The sequence below is a fragment of the Macaca thibetana genome, chromosome 11 (genome assembly GCF_024542745.1).
Source record: "Macaca thibetana thibetana isolate TM-01 chromosome 11, ASM2454274v1, whole genome shotgun sequence".
Lineage (NCBI taxonomy): Eukaryota > Metazoa > Chordata > Mammalia > Primates > Cercopithecidae > Macaca > Macaca thibetana.
The window spans coordinates 91,650,781-91,669,187 of record NC_065588.1 but is presented as its reverse complement, the minus strand read 5'-3'; the positions used below and the strand labels follow the sequence as shown (position 1 = coordinate 91,669,187).

Sequence of the window (18,407 nt, the reverse complement as noted above, 5' to 3'; positions counted from 1 at the left end):
AAAAAGGGAGGGAACTGGAGCTATGGGAGACAACCACAGAGATCAAGTGGTAAAAGACCAGATACTTTAACCCAGTTAAATCTAGTGTTCTCTCTGCTATGTCTCAGCGAAGTCCAACAGATTGTCTCATTTTGTAGCACCCTAAGAGCTGAAACAGCAGGAGATCTAGCTCTGGAGATCCGAAAGGGTCTAGCAACATTTCTTAATCCAGTATAATTTGGCGTCTGACCTGAACACCACTGTCTGACTTTTAGGTGTCATGTCTAAGTTTGCTTGTTTGCTTGTTTTTATAATCTTTGCAAGATTTGTGCTGTTGATCATGCGCTTCTTTAAACCCCTTCCTCCTCTGGCTTCTGTGTCACATGTCCTAATTCTATACCACTGACCAGTGAGTTTTATACTGTAAGTTTAGCCTGGATAATAGCTAATATTTATGGAGTGCTTCTTATGTGGCAGGCACTGTCCCAATCCCTTTATCTGTATTAACATGTGTTAATTTATTTCATCAACATAACAAGCCTACGAATCAGATAGGATCATAGTCCTGTTTCAAAAAGATAAGGAAACTCAGCAACAAAAGACAAATAAATTGGACTTCAGCAAAATTAAAAACATTTGTGCATCAAAGAATACCGTCAAGATAGCGGAAAGACAACCTACAGAATGGGAAAAAATATTTGCAAATATCTGATAAGAGATTAATATCCAGAATATGTAAAGAACTACAACTCAACAACAAGAAAAATAAACAACTGAATTCAAAAACAAGCAAAGGACCTGAACAGACATTTATTCAAAAAAGATATACAAATGGCCCCATCTTTCTTGATGTTATGGCAGCTTTTGACATGTTAATCATGGCCTCTTTTATAATAAAACGTTATTCACCTTCTAGAACACCACTTCTTCTGTCACCAACTGCTCTTTTTCAGTCTCCTTTGCAAGTTCCTTTTTGTCTCCTAACCTCTGAAATGTAGATTCCCCAAGGATGTCAGAGTTCTGACAGTACTCCAACCTATGTTCATGACTTTGGTATTATTATTATTATTATTATGTTGAGACAGAGTCTTGCTCTGTCACTCTGGCTGGAGTACAGTGGCGCAGTCTCAGCTCACTGCAACCTCATCCCCTGGGTTCAAACAGTTCTCCTGCCTCAGCCTCCCAAATAGCTGGGATTACAGGCATGCATCACCACGCCTGGCTAATTTTTGTAATTTTTTAGCAGAGGTGGGGTTTCACCATGTTGACCAGGCTAATTTTGAACTCCTGACCTCAAATGATCCACCCACCTCAGCCTCCCAAAGTGCTGGGATTACAGGTATGAGCCACTGTGCCTGGCCGGTATTATTATTATTATTTAGAGCCAGGGTCTCGGTCTGTCACCCACGCTGGAATACAGGGGCATGATTATAGCTCACTGCAGCCCTGAATGCTTGACTTCAAACAATCCTCCTGCTGCAGGCTATGTTCATGACTTTAAACACCATCCAACATGCTGACATTTACCAGTCTGGATCTTTCTCTCAAACTTGGACTCTTTTTTTGTTTTTGAGACGGAGTCTGGCTCTGTCACCCAGGCTGGAGTGCAGTGGCACGATCTCCGCTTACTGCAACCTCCGCCTCCCAGGTTCACGCCATTCTCCTGCCTCAGCCTCCTGAGTAGCTGGGACTACAGGCGCCCGCCACCATGCCCGGCTAATTTTTTGTATTTTTAGTAGAGATGGGGTTTCACCGTGTTAGCCAGGATGGTCTCGATCTCCTGACCTCGTGATCCGCCCGCCTCAGCCTCCCAAGGTGTTGTGATTACAGGCGTGAGCCACCGTGCCCAGTTGAACTTGGACTCTTATATCAAACTGCTTATCAACATTTCCACCTGATGATTAATAGCTATTTCATACTGAACCTATCCAAAACCAGCTGCCTGTCCCATCTCAGAAAAGGATCTCTGTTCTTCCAGATGCTTAGACTGAACACCTTAGAATCACTTAGACTTCCCCTTTCTCAGACTAGATTCATTACATCAGCAAACCCTCTTGGCCTTACCTTCACCATATATCCAGAATTTGACCCTCCTCATGACCTTCACCACCAACCATCCTCCCTCACATAGATCACTGCAATAACCAATAGGTCTCCCTTCTCCCCACCCCTGTCAGACTTCCATGAAAAAGAATGCTTTTTAAACTTAATAATGCTTTTCAAACCTAAGTCAAATCATGTCAACTCCATTGCTTACAACCCTTCAGTGGCTTCCCATCTCATTAAGAGTAAAACCATATTCCATTCATTACAAGGTGCTCCTTGACCTTGCTGGCCCCGTTCTCACTGGGCTTTAGTCACTTACCTGTCACTACTTTTGGGAAACTCTTCTCTCTGTGGTATTTGTGGAGATGGTTCCCTCACTCCCTTCATGTCTGACCACCTTGTATAAAAAAGTATTCTCCATTTCCCCATAACCCCTCATGTTCAGCTTTATTTTCCATACAGCATTTACCATCACCAGCCTCTCAATATATATTTACTAACTTTCCCCTCTAGTATTCAATGAGGGCAGAAACTTTGTTCCCTGCTCTGTCTTCAGCACCAAACAGTGCCTGGCATGCAGCACACAAACTCTGAGTGGCCATTATGGCTTTAATTTTTATTTCATTTTTTTGAGATAGGGTCTCACTCTGTTGCTCAGACTGGAGTGCAGTGGCGTGCAATCAAGGCTCACTGCAGCCTTGACCTCCTGGGCTCAGGTGATTTTCCCATCTCAATTTCCCAGGTAACCGGGACTACAGACATGTGCCATCACACGTGACTAATTTTTTTGGGGTATTTTTTGTAGAGACGGGGTTTTCCCATGTTGTCCAGGCTGGTCTTGAACTTCTGGGGTCAAGTGATCTACCTGCCTTGGCCTCCCAAAGTGCTGGGATTACAGGTGTAAGCCGCCATGCCAGGCTGGCTTTGGTTAATTTTTAAAGGGGTGTGTGTGTGTACATGTGTATGCACGAATTATAGGGCTTTTAATGAGCGTAGATTTTGTGGTAGAAAGCCTTCAAAACATGACACCCACAGTGAGTATCATGGGTTCTTGGTTGTTAAAATGCTGAGAACTTCTGGGTTAGATTATTCCAGGTTTTGAAGTTCTACTAAAGTTAAAACTCAATAAAACATCATCAGACTAAGCTATTCGTGCAAGAACTGAACACCACACAGCCCTGCCCTGGTTTCTCTAGGCCCCAGGTTAGGTCTATGAGGTGATAGCTTGAATATATACAGAATGGAAAACTTTCTTCTTATGGGTGAATATAAGCCCCAAATAAGAATGAAACATTATCAACATATTGAAAACAAATTTTTTTGAGAGTCTTGATATGTCACCCAGGCTGGGGTGCAGTGGCACAATCACAGCTCACTGCAGCCTCAACCTCCTGGGCTCAAGCAATCCTTTCACCTTAGCCTCCCAAGTAGCGGAGACTACAGATGTGTTGCCACCATGCCAGACTAATTTTTTATTTTTCATAGAGATGGGGTTTCACAATGTTGCCCTGGCTGGTCTCAAACTCCTGTGCTCAAGTGATTCTCCCATCTCAGCCTCCTTAAGTGCTGGGATTAAAGGCATGAACCACCACACCTGGTCCTTATCAATTTTTAAAATTTCATCTTTCCCCCCCAATTATACAAGTATTTCATGTTCATTTTGAGGGAAAAAACTGGCTAAAAATCATCCTTATGTCACTGTTTAGAAATAATCATTAAGTTCTTCAGATCTTATAAAATATTCACATATGTATTTTGTATTGTAATCTTGTCATTGGCTATCATGAAAGTTCAAGCAAGATAAATTGCTTCATGGCTAATAGCCAGGCATGGGTGCTAAAGAACAAACTATTTTAGATCAAGGAACCACACAACTCAGTTACAGCCAACAATGGCTTCATAGATGGTTCCAGACATGAAATAAGAAATAGATTCTTTTGTTTCAGAAATGAAGATAAGCCAGAAACTTGCATACCCACAAAGAAAACCTTGCAATAGGACATCCCTTCATAATGAAAAGATTATGCTATCTAAGGAGAAAGGAATAACGTGTAATCACAGGGAGCTATTGTTCCTTTTGAATGTGTACACTTTACCTTTCAAGTACTTGCATTGGACTGCTTGAAAATATAAGGGTATACTTTGCCCTCAACAGTATTAAGTTCTGTGCTGGAACTAGCTACATTTTTTTTTTTTTTTTTTAAACTAGGGTCTCCTTCCCCTGCCACCTTTTCTTACCGAGTCTCCCTCTGTTGCCCAGGCTGGAGTGCAATGGCGCAATCTCGGCTCACTGCAACCTCCTCTTCCCAGGGTCAAGCAATTCTCCTGTCTGTCTCCCGAGTAGCTGGGATTACAGGCACGTGCCACCACATCCAGCTAATTTTTGTATTTTTAGTAGAGCCAGGGTTTCACCATGTTGGCCAGGCTGGTCTTGAACTCCTGACCTCAAGTGATCCGCCTGCTTCGGCCTCGCAAGTCCCCTCTTATTCTTTCTGTCCAACCTCTGACAGTTGAATATTCTCAAGTTATTTACTGTGCCTAAAAATAAGCTCTCTCTTGCAACTCTCTTGCACAGAAGGACAAACTTGGCTTTACCTAGTACAGTTGTATCGTTTTATAAAGAATAGAGGAACAGGGCCGGGCGCGGTGGCTCAAGCCTGTAATCCCAGCACTTTGGGAGGCCGAGACGGGTGGATCACGAGGTCAGGAGATCAAGACCATCCTGGCTAACACGGTGAAACCCCCTCTCCACTAAAAAAATACAAAAAACTAGCCGGGCGAGGTGGCAGGCGCCTGTAGTCCCAGCTACTCGGGAGGCTGAGGCAGGAGAATGGCCTGAATCCGGGAGGCGGAGCTTGCAGTGAGCGGAGATCTGGCCACTGCACTCCAGCCTGGGCGACAGAGCGAGACTCCGTCTCAAAAAAAAAAAAAAAAAAAAAAAGAATAGAGGAACAGAGTTTTAAAAATGGAAGAGGCTTTCAGAAGTCTCGTTCCATTTATAAATCATAATGTTGTCTGCTGTTACAGGAGAAACTGTGGCTCAATATGGTTAAGTGATTTGCCTGAGTTTTAGAGAAGTAGTTTTTAATCCAGCATTCAAGTTTAATGACTTGCAAATTTAAGGGCTCTTTGCCTGGCACAGTGGCTGACACTTGTAATCCCAGCTATTCACAAGTCTGAGGCAGGGGGATCACTTGGGCCTAAGAGTTTGAGACCAGCCTGGGCAACATAGTGAGACCCTGTCTCTTTTTAGAAAAAGAACATGAAAAAACCAAATTCAAGGTCTCTGTACTGTCTCCTAGAGGTTAGCTGTAAAATGAAATGTATATACATAGGCAGTTTATCATAATGATGAAGAGCAGATGTTGGTATCTCTTAGGATCTAATTAGGATACTGGTTCTGACACTTTGTGTGTGTGACTGAGTGTGAAAACTACTGAGCCTGTTTTCTTAAACAATATCTTCTAGTAATATACTTCTAGGAACATGTATGATGACTATTTTATGTGTATACCATGAACATTTTCTCAAAAAGACACATTTGGAGATCTTCTTTTAAATAGGACTACTTTTTAATGACCAGATTCTGAAAATGTTCATTAACTTTTACAGATGTACATTCGGGCAAAATTACCATTTGCCAACTTAATTTTCAATGGCTATAGCACATCTGCTAAAGACCTTCAAAAGCAAATTGTGAAGACAAGGAATGACTACCATATGGGATATTTCCTACCCAATGACTTCAGAATCCAGTAATTACACATATTCTACCTTATCTCATACTTTTAATTAGAAAATTCTAGACAAGGGTCAAGTTTCAAAAATTGCCTTTATGGATATTTATTCCTTGCCTTAAATCTTTTCTGGAAAGAAATGGCTTATTATTTAAAAGTCCAGTTCAAGGGAGGCCACTTTCTCTTTAACTAGCTTTAGTATACAGAGCTATTTTGGAGTTTCCGTGAATGTTCCTAAGAGTGTAGGTAAGCCTAGAAAGGTTCAAACCAATAACATTAATTTGACCTGTCAAAGTATGCTTCATCAGGTGTTCATGACCTTCTTGGTGTCAGTGTCTTTTCTGTCAAGGAGGTTATGTAAGTCAATAAATATAACATGCCCAGAACGTATTCAGTAGCTAACAATCACTGGGAATCACAAAAATGGAACTTTAAAATTTACGCTGCTGTTTTCACTGTGATAAATTATCATATGAGGCACTTAAATGAACAAACAAAACTTGGAGTAATGAATCAATGGCTTTCCCAGACAACTGCCATCTTTTGGCATATTAACAAATACTGAAAAATAATGAAGAAAAACAGAGATGAATAAAAAGGGATTTTTACCTTTTGGTACTAATCCATATGGCAAAGAGAAGAATAAAAAAGGCACACAAACAAAAAGATATAAGGAAGTACGGATTTTATTAGAGACTTCTTAAGCTTAGAAGGAACAACAATAATACACACATATATAAATCTATAGTTGGGTTATTGTAAAATCCTTTAAAATAATTGACAAAAAATTCCATATGATTAAATACAGAAAATAAAGTACTGTGTTAAAAAAATTATAGATATTTGCACAGTCATGTTTATAGCAGCATTATTCACAATAGCCAAGAGATGGAGGCAACCCAAATGTCCACCAACAGATCAATGGATAAAAAAATGTGGTAAATACATACAATGGAATATTATTCAGCCTTAAAATGGAAAGAAATCCTATCACATTCTACAATATGGATGAACCTTGAGGACATTATGTTAAGTGAAATATGTCAGCTACAAAAAGACAAATACTGTATGATTCCATTTATATGAGGTATCTAAAGTAGTGAAATTCATAGACAAAAGTAGATGGTTGCCAAGGCTGTGGGGAAGGGGAAAATGGGAGTTGTTTAATGGGTATAGAGTCTCAGATTTGCAAGATGAAAAAATTCTGGAGATCTGTTTCACAATAGTGTGACTGAACTTAATCTCACTAAACTATACACATAAAAATGGTTAAGATGGTAAAATTTACATGTGTTTTTAAAAATCACAATTTAAAAGATGCAAAAAAAGAGAGTACTTTGCCTATCCCCCAAAAGGCTATAATCTCAAGTCTTCAGGTAGGGTAGGAAATGTACTACCCTAATATATAAAACACAATTGATCAAAAACTAAAAATGAAAATACCTCTGAAGGAATATTCTCAAATGATATTTTTTAAAAATCACAGTTTAACACTCAAGTAAGTGTCTGGATTGAATACGGACTTCAAAAACTATGTAAACAACTATAACTTTTTAACTCTTCACAAATTCCTATTTTCAGTGTTCATAAAGAACAATGTTTAAAAAAGTGGAAAGGCTCCCAAAATACTGAGAACATATATTGTATATAAATCAAGGACGGGTTCACTCATTTCAAGCTGTGTCAAGAAGTCTATGGGATGAAGCATGTCTGTTGTGATGGATATAGTACAGAACTAACTCCACAGCTGAGTTCTTCAGAGTGAGCCTCTGCAGGCTCACAGTCCTATTTTAAAGAATAACCTATTGACCCAATTTGCTGGTGTTATAAGCTTGGAGGAACAGCACAATTTCAAGTTCCTTTCACATGTGGAGTTTCTGATTAGTCTGTGGTTATTTCAAACATGGTCTATACCTACTGCAGAAGCAAGCATTATTAAAAACATACATTTTCATTGTGCACCATAACTTTTGGATTTGGGGTCCTTTCATACTTTTTCAGAAATATTGTCTTCTAAATTAAACAGAAAAACATGTATGTGACTATAGCGATGCAACAGTTGATACGAGACCATGTGATGGATCAACTAGGTCAGAATATTTTTAAAATCCAGAGTGGCAAGGCATAAAAATAGAGAAACTTACTAAAAGTCTTCTACAAAATACTAATGTAAAATGTGAGGTATTAACCCATTTCTACTGTATCATTCTAGCTTGTTTTCATTAACCATAGCAGAACTTCTAAAAGTGAGCTCTAAAATGTGGCAAATTTGATAATAAATTAAGGAAAAAGTCATTAGTCTCCAGAAACAAGAATTTAAAATCATTTGGCACTGGAGACAGATGGCAAAGACTAAATGCCCTTCAGAAATTATGAACAATTATTCAGTTACATGAGACTGATATAACAGTGTCAAGTAGAAAAACATTTAAGAAAACAGAAACCATTAAATTTGGGGGAGAGTTTAATTTGGAGGGAGAAGTTGATTTTTGGGGTTTTTTAGGGCTAAGTTGCTTCCGCTAAAAATATAGAACTTATAATAAACAGGAATAACTCTCTTCACTGGCAATTAATAATAACTGTATGGAATTTCTATTGTGAGAAATTACTATAATGCCATAGGCTGGTAAGACTTTGTTACCCAATGTCATCCCTCTAATTTTAGAAGGATTAACCAACCAATTTTTGCTAAAAGGTAGGCACACATACCAAAAAATGTGAATCTTGGTGAATACAGGATGTCTGGTAGGCCTCAGGTAATCTTCAGTCTTCACACTCTTGATGTTCCAGGAATGATGCGCGAGTTTAGGTTGGTTCTAGGATAGGCCCAGGGGCCTGGTTTGATCTGGGATCCCTGGGACCATACCTAGAACAAACCCAAACAAAACCAAACTCCTTGGGAGTGCTTTCAGCTCAGGTCGACTTCTGGGCTTTTCACTCATATGGACCTCCAAGACCGTACCAGAACCATACACCAACCTTTAAGGGATAGGAGTGATATTTCTGGAGCCTTCTGTACGTTGTCAGCTGCTAGTACTGTGCCTGAGTAAGCATTATTTAAGTCATGGTATGAACAGAAGGTAACAGATTGGTGCAATAAAAGTGCAGAAAATACTCTAATTTAGAAATGAAGTTAATTTCCTTAAGAATTTACTTAAGGAAGGGGAAAAGGATATGCTTTGTTTAGGATATTATAAAACAGTAAACTTATAAAAGACATGCTTTAGGTTTAGAAAAATTCTTCAATAATATTCATTTGTAGGTAGCTAACCTTTAGGAAATGATATAAAACTAAAAAACATAAAGCCTAAAACAGTAAAATTATCCCTTACTTTAAGAAAATCTTAAGATACAAATAGGAGAGGAAATATATATATCCATAACCATATCTCATAGAATATACCCATTTTAAAGGATAATGCAGTCAAAAGAATATGCAGCTTAAATACTGTACTACTGCAATAATACATTGCTAAATGAAGTTCAATACATAGAGATAAAACTAATTTCATTGCTGATAAGCTAAAATACATTAAAATGTATAACATAAAAAAATACTATATGCACTTTAATTTATCACACATTTCATTTCATTTTCTTTTTTTTTTTTTTTGAGACCGAGTTTCACTCTTGTTGCCCAGGCTGGAGTGCATTGGCATGACCTCGGCTCATTGTAACCTCCGACTCTCAGGTTCAAGCGATTCTCCTCAGCCTCCCGAGTTGCTGGGATTACAGGCATGAACCACCATGCCCAGCTTAATTTTGTATTTTCAGTAGAGACGGGGTTTCTCCATGTTGGTCAGGCGGGTCTCGAACTCCCGACCTCAGGTGATCTGCCCGCCTCGGCCTCCCAAACTGCTGGGATTACAGGCACATGAGCCACCACGCCCAGCCTGTTTTCATTTATTTATTTTTGAGACAGGGTCTCTCGCTCTATTGCCCAGGCTGGAGTGTAATGGTGCAATCATGGCTCACTGCAGCTGCGGCCTCCTGGGCTCAAGTGATCTTCCTGCCTCAGCCTACTGAGCAGCAGGGACTACAGGCATGTGCCAGTACATCCAACTAATTTTTAAGTTTTTGTAGAGACGAAGTCTTGCTGTTTCTTGCCTAAGCTGGTCTTGAACTCCTGGCTTCAAGAGATCCTCCTGTCTTAGCCTCCCAAAGTGTTAGGATTGTAGGTGTGAGCCACTAAGCCCCAGCTTATCACACATTTTAGAATATCTATAAAATCAATTCCTCCTTATTCATGCTAAACTTTTACATGTGTGAATCTTTGAATCAATTCATCTTCTTTTTGGATGAATTACAGCAATTACACTGAATAGAATCATTTTTCTCTCACAACTACACTCAGAAATTTTCTTCTTCTATCACTAACCTGGCTTTGGCATCATGATTCTCTCTTCTATAATGGCAGTCTCAACTCAAGAAACTGGTTTGGACCACCTATCTTTTTTTTTTTTTTTTTTTTTTTTTTTTTTTTGAGATTAAGTCTCACTCTGTCACCCAGGCTGGAGTGCAATGGTGCAATCTTGGCTCACTGTAACCTCCATCTCCCGGGTTCAAGCGATTCTCCTGCCTCAGCCTCCTGAGTAGCTGGAATTACAGACAGGTACCACCACACCCAGCTATCTGCATCTTTAGTAGAGACAGGGTTTCACCATGTTGGTCAGGCTGGTCTGGAACTCCTGACCTCGTGATTCGTCCGCCTCAGCCTACCAAAGTGCTGGGATTACAGGCGCGAGCCACCATGCCCAGCCTGGACCACTTATCTTTTATGATTATTATACCACAGATCCCTTCCATTAGCATAGATAACTGAATGCTGACTGAGGCATGGTCATAAAATAAACAGATTGATTTGACAATTACTTTGTAATGAAAGCAAGAGTCAATATATGCTTACTAACACACAATCAGCATGTTGCTAAAAATAAGTTGTTTGATGCTAGGATATCCATTTCTACACAGATGTGACTTCTACTTGCAAATATTATAACATGCAAATTTTGTTTATTTTTCATTCAAGAGGGAAAAGTGATCCTGCTTAATTATTTAATATTAAATTACAATTTAATCATGCCAAGTACAGAATAACAGTGGGAATTTAGTCATTCAAATATCTGCCAATATCATTAGATCTAACACTGATAACTTTTGGTAAGCTTTTAACATACACTTACTATAGCTGAATAAAAATAAAGACCCTGTTTTTAAAACTAGCATAATCAAAAAATAAATTCTTTGTGGTATAATTGCCTATAGTCTATAAATTTTATTACTTCTCAGGTCTCTGTGACATTAATGGTGAATGTTTTCTTATTTTTCAGGGCTTAAATCTATTTTCATGTCTTGGAAATGAAGATATATTTCTCTCTTAAAAAAAAAAAAAGCCAGCTGGGCACGGTGGCTCAGGCCTGTAATCCCAGCACTTTGGGAGGCTGAGGTGGGTGGACCACGAGGTCAGGAAATCGAGACCATCCTGGCTAACATGGTGAAACCCTATCTCTACTAAAAATACAAATAATTAGCCGGGCGTGGTGGCAGGCACCTGTAGTCCCAGCTACTTGGGAGGCTGAGGCAGGAGAAGGGCGTGAACCCGGGAGGCGGAGCTTGCAGTGAGCCGAGATCACGCCACTGCACTCCATCCAGCCTGGGCGACAGAGCGAGACTGTTTCAAAAGAACAAAAAAAAAAAGCCGATGAAATTCTTAACAGCATGTAGTCTCCAATTCAAATAGAAAATACTATAGAAAATGCTAACTTGAGTGGACCAGTTTTAATCAGCGCCAAATAATTCCAGTATAGAACTAATTTTAGAGAAAGTAAAGTATGTAAACAAAATGGTTTCTTTTGTACAATAACAACTTTTCTATTTTGAGAGCAGGTATCTAATTTGGTGACTTCACTTATTTTAATGATAGCAATGAAACAGGTAGTAAAGTAACAGATGTCACAAAATCCATGCATTTAAGCATAATCCACTTCCTCAAGTCTTCACTTTGGGTTTATTTATTCTTACTTTACAGGTAAGTCTAATAAACTTAGTAATCTGGTCTCCAAAATGAAAGCAGATCAGAAGGCACATTTTGAAGGTAGAGAAGGGCTACTGCTACAGGCACACTTAAGCAAGCAGTAATAGAAATGGAAAAACGACTGTTAAAAAACAAAGACATGAAAACTAAAACGAGCACAGCAGAATGGAGCCATTTCGATTAGTCTATCAGATTATAATAAATAATGTTAATGATCATTTTGATACCAAATTAAAATACATTCATATACTATTTAAGAAGACAGTAATGCATATCAATTTTATGAAGATTTCCTTCAGAGATTATTCCAAAAAATTTTAGTGCTGAAAGAGGTTCAAGCTCTGCAGGAAACTGGGGCATCTAGAATGACTCATTCCCCAAATATTCAAGTTAGCCAGTTCTTATCAAATTAGCCATCTTTAGTCTCATACCAATAGTTCTAGAACATAAATCTTGATGAACGGAGTTGAAGTTACATTTATAGTGCCATAAGTTTTAAATCTGTGTACTGTACTAAGAACAATGAATGAGAACTATATATTTAACATTTTTCTGAAATATACACAATTATTTATTCAAAAATGATAGTCAAATTTCTCTTATAGTTGAATTCATTAATGGAAGTCCTAGAAACATCATTATATAAAAACTGAATTAGAACTTCAAATATATGGCAATCATATATTCAGCCAAGTATTTGTTTTGGCAAGTTTTTAGTAAAGAACTAAGAGGCAAACAAAAGAATGCTAAGCAGTCAAACAGGTATCACAAAGTCCATGCATTTTACTGACAGAAAAGCCCCTTAGCTCTCTTTCAGTCTACTTACTCTTATTTTAGACACAATTCTAGCAAGCTTGGCAATCTGGTCTCTCAGTCCACAGCAGATTAGAAGCAGCAAATTAGGGGCCTATTGCAGGAGGCAGGCACACAAGACAGCGGCAAAAGTGACAGCTGATTATAAGGGAAGATAGAGAAACTGTGAAAAACAGACATAACTCAAAAAAGCACACCAATGTGAGGTCATGTTGTAAAGGGGTACCTGACATATATCTCAGTAGCCCCTGAGGATGAGTTTCTGTTTATCACCCCATGATAGAAACTGATATTCCTAAAGATGACAGAAAAAGTTAAATTATATTCTATATACTCTAGACAAAGTAGAGAAGTAGTGCATTTAGTTATTAAATTATTAAAATGGATTTTAGTTAGCTGAGAAGTTAACTTAGGCAAATTAATCACCTGTCTATGATGACAGATCAATGAATTGTTACTGAATTTTTTTCTATATTTTCTCTTCTAAAATATTTGTAGCTTTATTTTCTAATTAAATGTGAACTGCATAGCTATTTTCTTGTAAGTAGAATTGGAAAAATAAATCAATCTTTAGGCCTTGTGTGGTTATCATTCTTAGTATAATATCTACTTTAGTTCAAACAATGATTTAGCCGAGCTATAACACACTCTTATAGTATTTAACCTGTTTCTTTGGTTTGGGTATAGGAACAATATACTATGATTAAACCAAATCAGTTGAACTTTTACTCCCATATGATTTCTCATAATTTGTCAAAAAAGTTTCATATTTTACATTATTGATGGGAAGTGAAGAGTTAGTCACCAGAGTGAAATGATCTGTAAGGTCACACTCCACTGACTTACAATTTTGTGGAATGTATCAGGACTTGATTTTTTTAATGCTTTAACACTAAAAGCTTTATAACTTTTCTTATGTAAATCAGAATATTGCTATTATTTTAAGAAAACTGAGTTTTAAATGAACTTTCCTACCTGGAGGTAGACAAAGGGTAAAAATTCTGTCTTCAAGAGTGACCTAAATAGACTCTCACACGCATTCTTCCATTAAGTACTAGGTTTGTCCTGGTAAAACAAACTACAGAAACATCTGTATTAAAAACTGTCAGGAAGATACTCCTGATAAGAATCATACTGTTAAAAATCATACTGTAAAACTTAAAAAGCACAATTGTAAGTTTTCCCTGCAATGTTTTATTTTTTTCCCCAGAGGGTTTCTTCTGTATATAGGTAGCAGCTTTTTTTTTTTTGAGACGGAGTCTCGCTCTGTCGTCCAGGCTGGAGTGCAGTGACATGATCTCGGCTCACTGAAAGCTCTGCCTCCCAGGTTCATGCCATTCTCCTGCCTCAGCCTCCCGAGTAGCTGGGATTATAGGTGTCTGCCACCACGCCCGGCTAATTTTTTGTATTTTTAGTAGAGATGGGGTTTCACTATGTTGCCCAGGCTGGTTTTGAACTCCTGAGCTCAGGAAATCTGCCCGCCTCGGCCTCCCAAAGTGCTGGGAATACAGGCGTGAGCCACCACGCCCGGTCAGGGTGGCAGCTTTGAAAGCTAGTCAAAAGCCTGCTAAGGGAAGTAAAATATTCTTAGAAAAGTAACAAACAAGAAAACCTACTTATATTGCATTGGTCTGTTTTTAAATACTTCCTAAGGTATTCATGGCAAGAAGAGCAAAGTCCTAGACAGAGGTTCCTAGATTTTATTGGACATACACATTATCTACGGCTCATTCCAAAATGACCAACTAAGAATCACTGGGAGTATGGTCTAAAATTTGCATTTTAAAAATAAGACTTTATTTATTTTGATGTAGTTACCCCACTAATACAACCGAGAAACACTGACTTCAAATATTATGAGAGAAAATTACTCCAGGAATTTGTGCAGAGAAGATAATACTTTATCTAGAAAATATTTTAAATATTTTAAAAGATGAAAACTATACAAAAGAATAAATATTCAAATAAAGCTGCAAGATCTTTATGCCATAATTTCAATAAGTAGAGTTTTCACTGGATTATGTAACAAGTAGTGAATGAAACAGATCAGACTGAAAGACTGGAAATTCTTGATTAAAATTATTTAGTCTTTCAAAATTAAAAAGGTATCACCTTAGAGAGCACTGAATAAAACTGATACAATATTATGAAGATATTTCCCCCAAACTTTGTAGCTTTATTTTCTAATTAAGTGTGAATTGCATAGCTATTTCAACTGCATAGCTATTACAATTGTGTAATAAAAATAACATACAATAAAATAATTAAAAATTATTAAACTCTAATTCTTCCCTGTGTAAGGTTATAGGTTAAGAGAGAGATTACCAAATTTTTCCATAATTGCCTCTTCTAAATCCAAAGAAAAAGAAATCAGTAAACTAAATAAGCGATTTAAATAAGAAAGTAAACCCTAAGTATTATTGAAGAATTTAACAGTTATAACACATAAAGATTTTTAAAATTGAAATTTAGCTATTTCTAAGTAGTAAAGCAAGGCCCAACCTAAGGTATTGCTCCTAAGAGGTTAATTATAGATAAGTTCCAGGATTTTGGCAAAAAGGCAAAATCACTTATAGTACAATAATCTCTACTATTTATATAAAGCAGAATCAAGTTTTTTCTCAGGTTAAAAAGTAAATTTCCTTAGATTTCTGAAAGAAAAAAATCCCCTTCGGTATAAGTAAATTTACTCACTAAAAGTGATAAGTTACAGGAATTTGAATGTGTTTCTTTACTCTAAAGACAATCTAGATTCATCATGCAATTTCCTTTCTAGGACAGCAACATAAATTGAGTTATTCCTACATTTCCCCCAAATAATGTCTATAGAACTATGTACTGCATAGGAGCTACAGGTCTCAAAACTATATACGCTGAAAATAATTACTCTTTGAAAATGCAATCACAACACAAGACAGATGAGATTGGCCAATTTGAAAAGCAGTCTCTGTTAAGAGGTAGTTTGTAAATGAAATACTAAGGAGGCAAGGATGCTTTCCAGCAGGCTGACAGGATGTTTCCTGAATCTCATTAAGGTGGACAGGGCTAGAAAACAGCAGCATTGTGACCTGTTTGTGTTAATGGTACCCAATTATCCAAGGAAAAGTGATACAAGGAACATTTTTCTGCTTGCTAAATTGGGGGTAGGGCCTTGGAGTACAAGAATCCCACTTGGACATCATCACTTTCAATTGCAGAAAGAAAGGTGAAAGTGTAATTCTAAAAAACCGTACAATGTTTTTCTTTTAAAGATCACTAGGACACCTTAAAATTAACTACTAAATATACACACGAACAAGGAAACATAAGAAATGTCATAACCCATGCACTGTTGAAACTACTTTTAGTTCCAAACCCCAGCACACATCAATTGTATCAATTAATTTTTTTATTCAGAACCTGGATCTTTGTTTTAAGACTGGTATAAACAAAAATAAAATACAAACAACTTGTTATTAACATAATAGCTGCAGTTATTAACTGCAAGAATACAGTAAAAAGGAGTCATACTAAATGTTAATGTTCTTGCAACAGAATTTTCCCAATCACCTTATGGTAGCAAATTCTGGCAAGAAATGATAATTCATTTCTTATTAAAAATACTTAAAGAATTTCCAAGATTGATCAGTTGTGCCACAAATAAAACAGCAGTTTATTCAAAAGAGCCCTTACCTTTCTCTTATTTTCCTAAAAGATCTGCCATTTACAGGTAACTACTACTTTCAGATCAGTTATTCAAACCAGGGTTCTTCCTGTAAATCCACATCTTAGCTTTATATATAGTAAACTTACACTCATATTCCCTTTCCAGTCTTGAAGCTAAACACTTTTGTAAAAGGAACAATCTAAAATCACTTCATATGAATCTTGGTTCTTACTTTTCTTCTATCTCATTTTTATTTTCTTCTATTATTTGTTCTTCCTCCTCATCACCAAAAGTCTGTTCCTGCATGGTGGTAAAGGAGAGAGATCTAGCAGCCACTTCTGCAGCAAGGCCAGCAGTGAAGGTAAAATCCGGTGACAGCTGTAGCCGTGCCAGCCTCTGCTTAATGGAGGGCTGTAATGAGTCCCTGGGAGTTGGAGGGGCAGTGGTCAGACCACTTCCATCTGCTTGCAGTTCATCTTCACTCTCACACTGGTAACACATTCTTTCTTCTGCTTCTTGGGGGAAGACTTCATTTGAAGAATTATCTGTATTTTTACCTTCTAGAGAGTTTTCACATAAATACTCAGTCCTACTTATTTCATTGTCTGATGTGGTGGATTTACTACTTTCCTCTTCAGTATCATTTTTACTGACTTTTCCCATATCTGAATTCACTGATGGTTCTGAATTACTTATGGGTTCCACTGGGTCTACAGGAGACAAGGATTTCAACACGGCTTCAAATAAAAAAAAAAAAGAAAAAAGAAAAAAAAATAACTAAGGACCTAGCAATGATTTAAACTTTTAATTCAAACTCTCAGTTTAAGTTTTTTCTTAAAAAGAACAATAAATAAATAAAAGCTAAATAAAACTTTCTAGTAAAATCAATGAAAATTTATAAATCCAGGAAACTTTGTAAGAGAGAAAATGCCTAAGAAATGAAATGAGATGGGGATTTGATGAAGGTTTTTAAGACACCTCACATATTATCTTATTTAAAATGTTAAAGCAGTGGTTCTGAAAGTGTGTTCCCTGAACCAACATTATCATTTATCACCTAGGAATTTGTTAAAAATGCAAATTCTTGGGCCTGATCCCAGACCTCCTGAAATGGAAACTCTGGGAGTAGGGACCAGCTGTATTTTACAAGCCCTCATCTTGATTCTGATATACACTAAAGTTTGAGAACCACTGTATTAGGGAATGAGCAGCATGGTTTTCACTGATAATACGTCAGATAAAAGGCTTAAAGTAATCTAGATAATAATAATATCTTCAACATGTATACATGTATATTTACAAGTTAAAACAGCATGGAAAAAATGCAACACACAATTTAACTTACTTGCCAACCACCTCACAAGACCCTAATGAAAGTAAAGCCATAACTTCTACACATTTTGTAGTACCACGAAAAATACAAATGAAATAAAGTCTTCATTCAAGATCAACTATTGTACAAAATATAATACATAAATATAACATATATTCATACGGTAGAAGTTGTCCTTGCAAGGAAAATGCAGTTTTATTTAGCCCCTCTTGATGTTAGTAGGCAGTGGGTTGCTTGCTAGGCAGTCGCTCATCCCAGCATGAGGGGTTAGTACAATACAATATAGTATGAAGCATGACGGAAGGAAAAAAGTGCTTCTCGAAGAGCTGGCGTGTATTTAAAAAACGTTTTTGTAAAACGTGTCCACTTCCAGGAACCATCCCTAAGCTGCAGTAACTCCACTAGAGAAGCAGCAACAACAGAAAAAAAATGGCCACAGCAGGTTCCAGTGCAGACTTTCCCCCTCTAATTCCATGCGGACTTTACCCCTGTAGGCAGAGATGAAAACAGCTCTGGAAGATGTACTGAAATTTTTCATGGGAAAAGCATTCTATGGTATCAGCAGCTTTTTACTTATTTTCACAAACTAAAAAACAGCATTATGACCCTTTCCAATGTAAACTATATCAAAAGCACATACCTGAAAAAGAGATACATTTCTCTCATTGATAAAATCTTTTCCCATAATGTCAATAGCATAACTTTAAAGCTATATGAAGAAAACACTAAACAATAAAAAAGGATACAAGTTTATATACAATGCTATTTTCAGTCTATGTACATTCTTAGTTTATAAATCTGTTAGCTCTTAAAGGAAGC

General features: G+C 37.3%; 2 protein-coding genes across 16 annotated transcripts in view; both read right to left on the bottom strand.

Moving 5' to 3' along the window:
* METAP2 (methionyl aminopeptidase 2) overlaps positions 1-18,407 on the bottom strand; it is an 817,888-nt gene that overhangs the window by 197,381 nt on the left and 602,100 nt on the right. The gene's annotated exons all lie outside the window — the stretch shown is intronic.
* Positions 15,980-18,407, bottom strand: part of VEZT (vezatin, adherens junctions transmembrane protein) — a 77,998-nt gene continuing 75,570 nt past the window's right edge. For 10 of the 15 annotated variants that reach the window (XM_050747141.1, XM_050747142.1, XM_050747143.1 and 7 more), the window contains one exon: positions 15,980-16,992. In XM_050747141.1, coding sequence (XP_050603098.1) covers positions 16,484-16,992 — 509 coding nt within the window. In that variant the 3' untranslated portion in view covers positions 15,980-16,483. The other 5 variants (XM_050747149.1, XM_050747146.1, XM_050747147.1 and 2 more) reach the window with 1 other exon arrangement.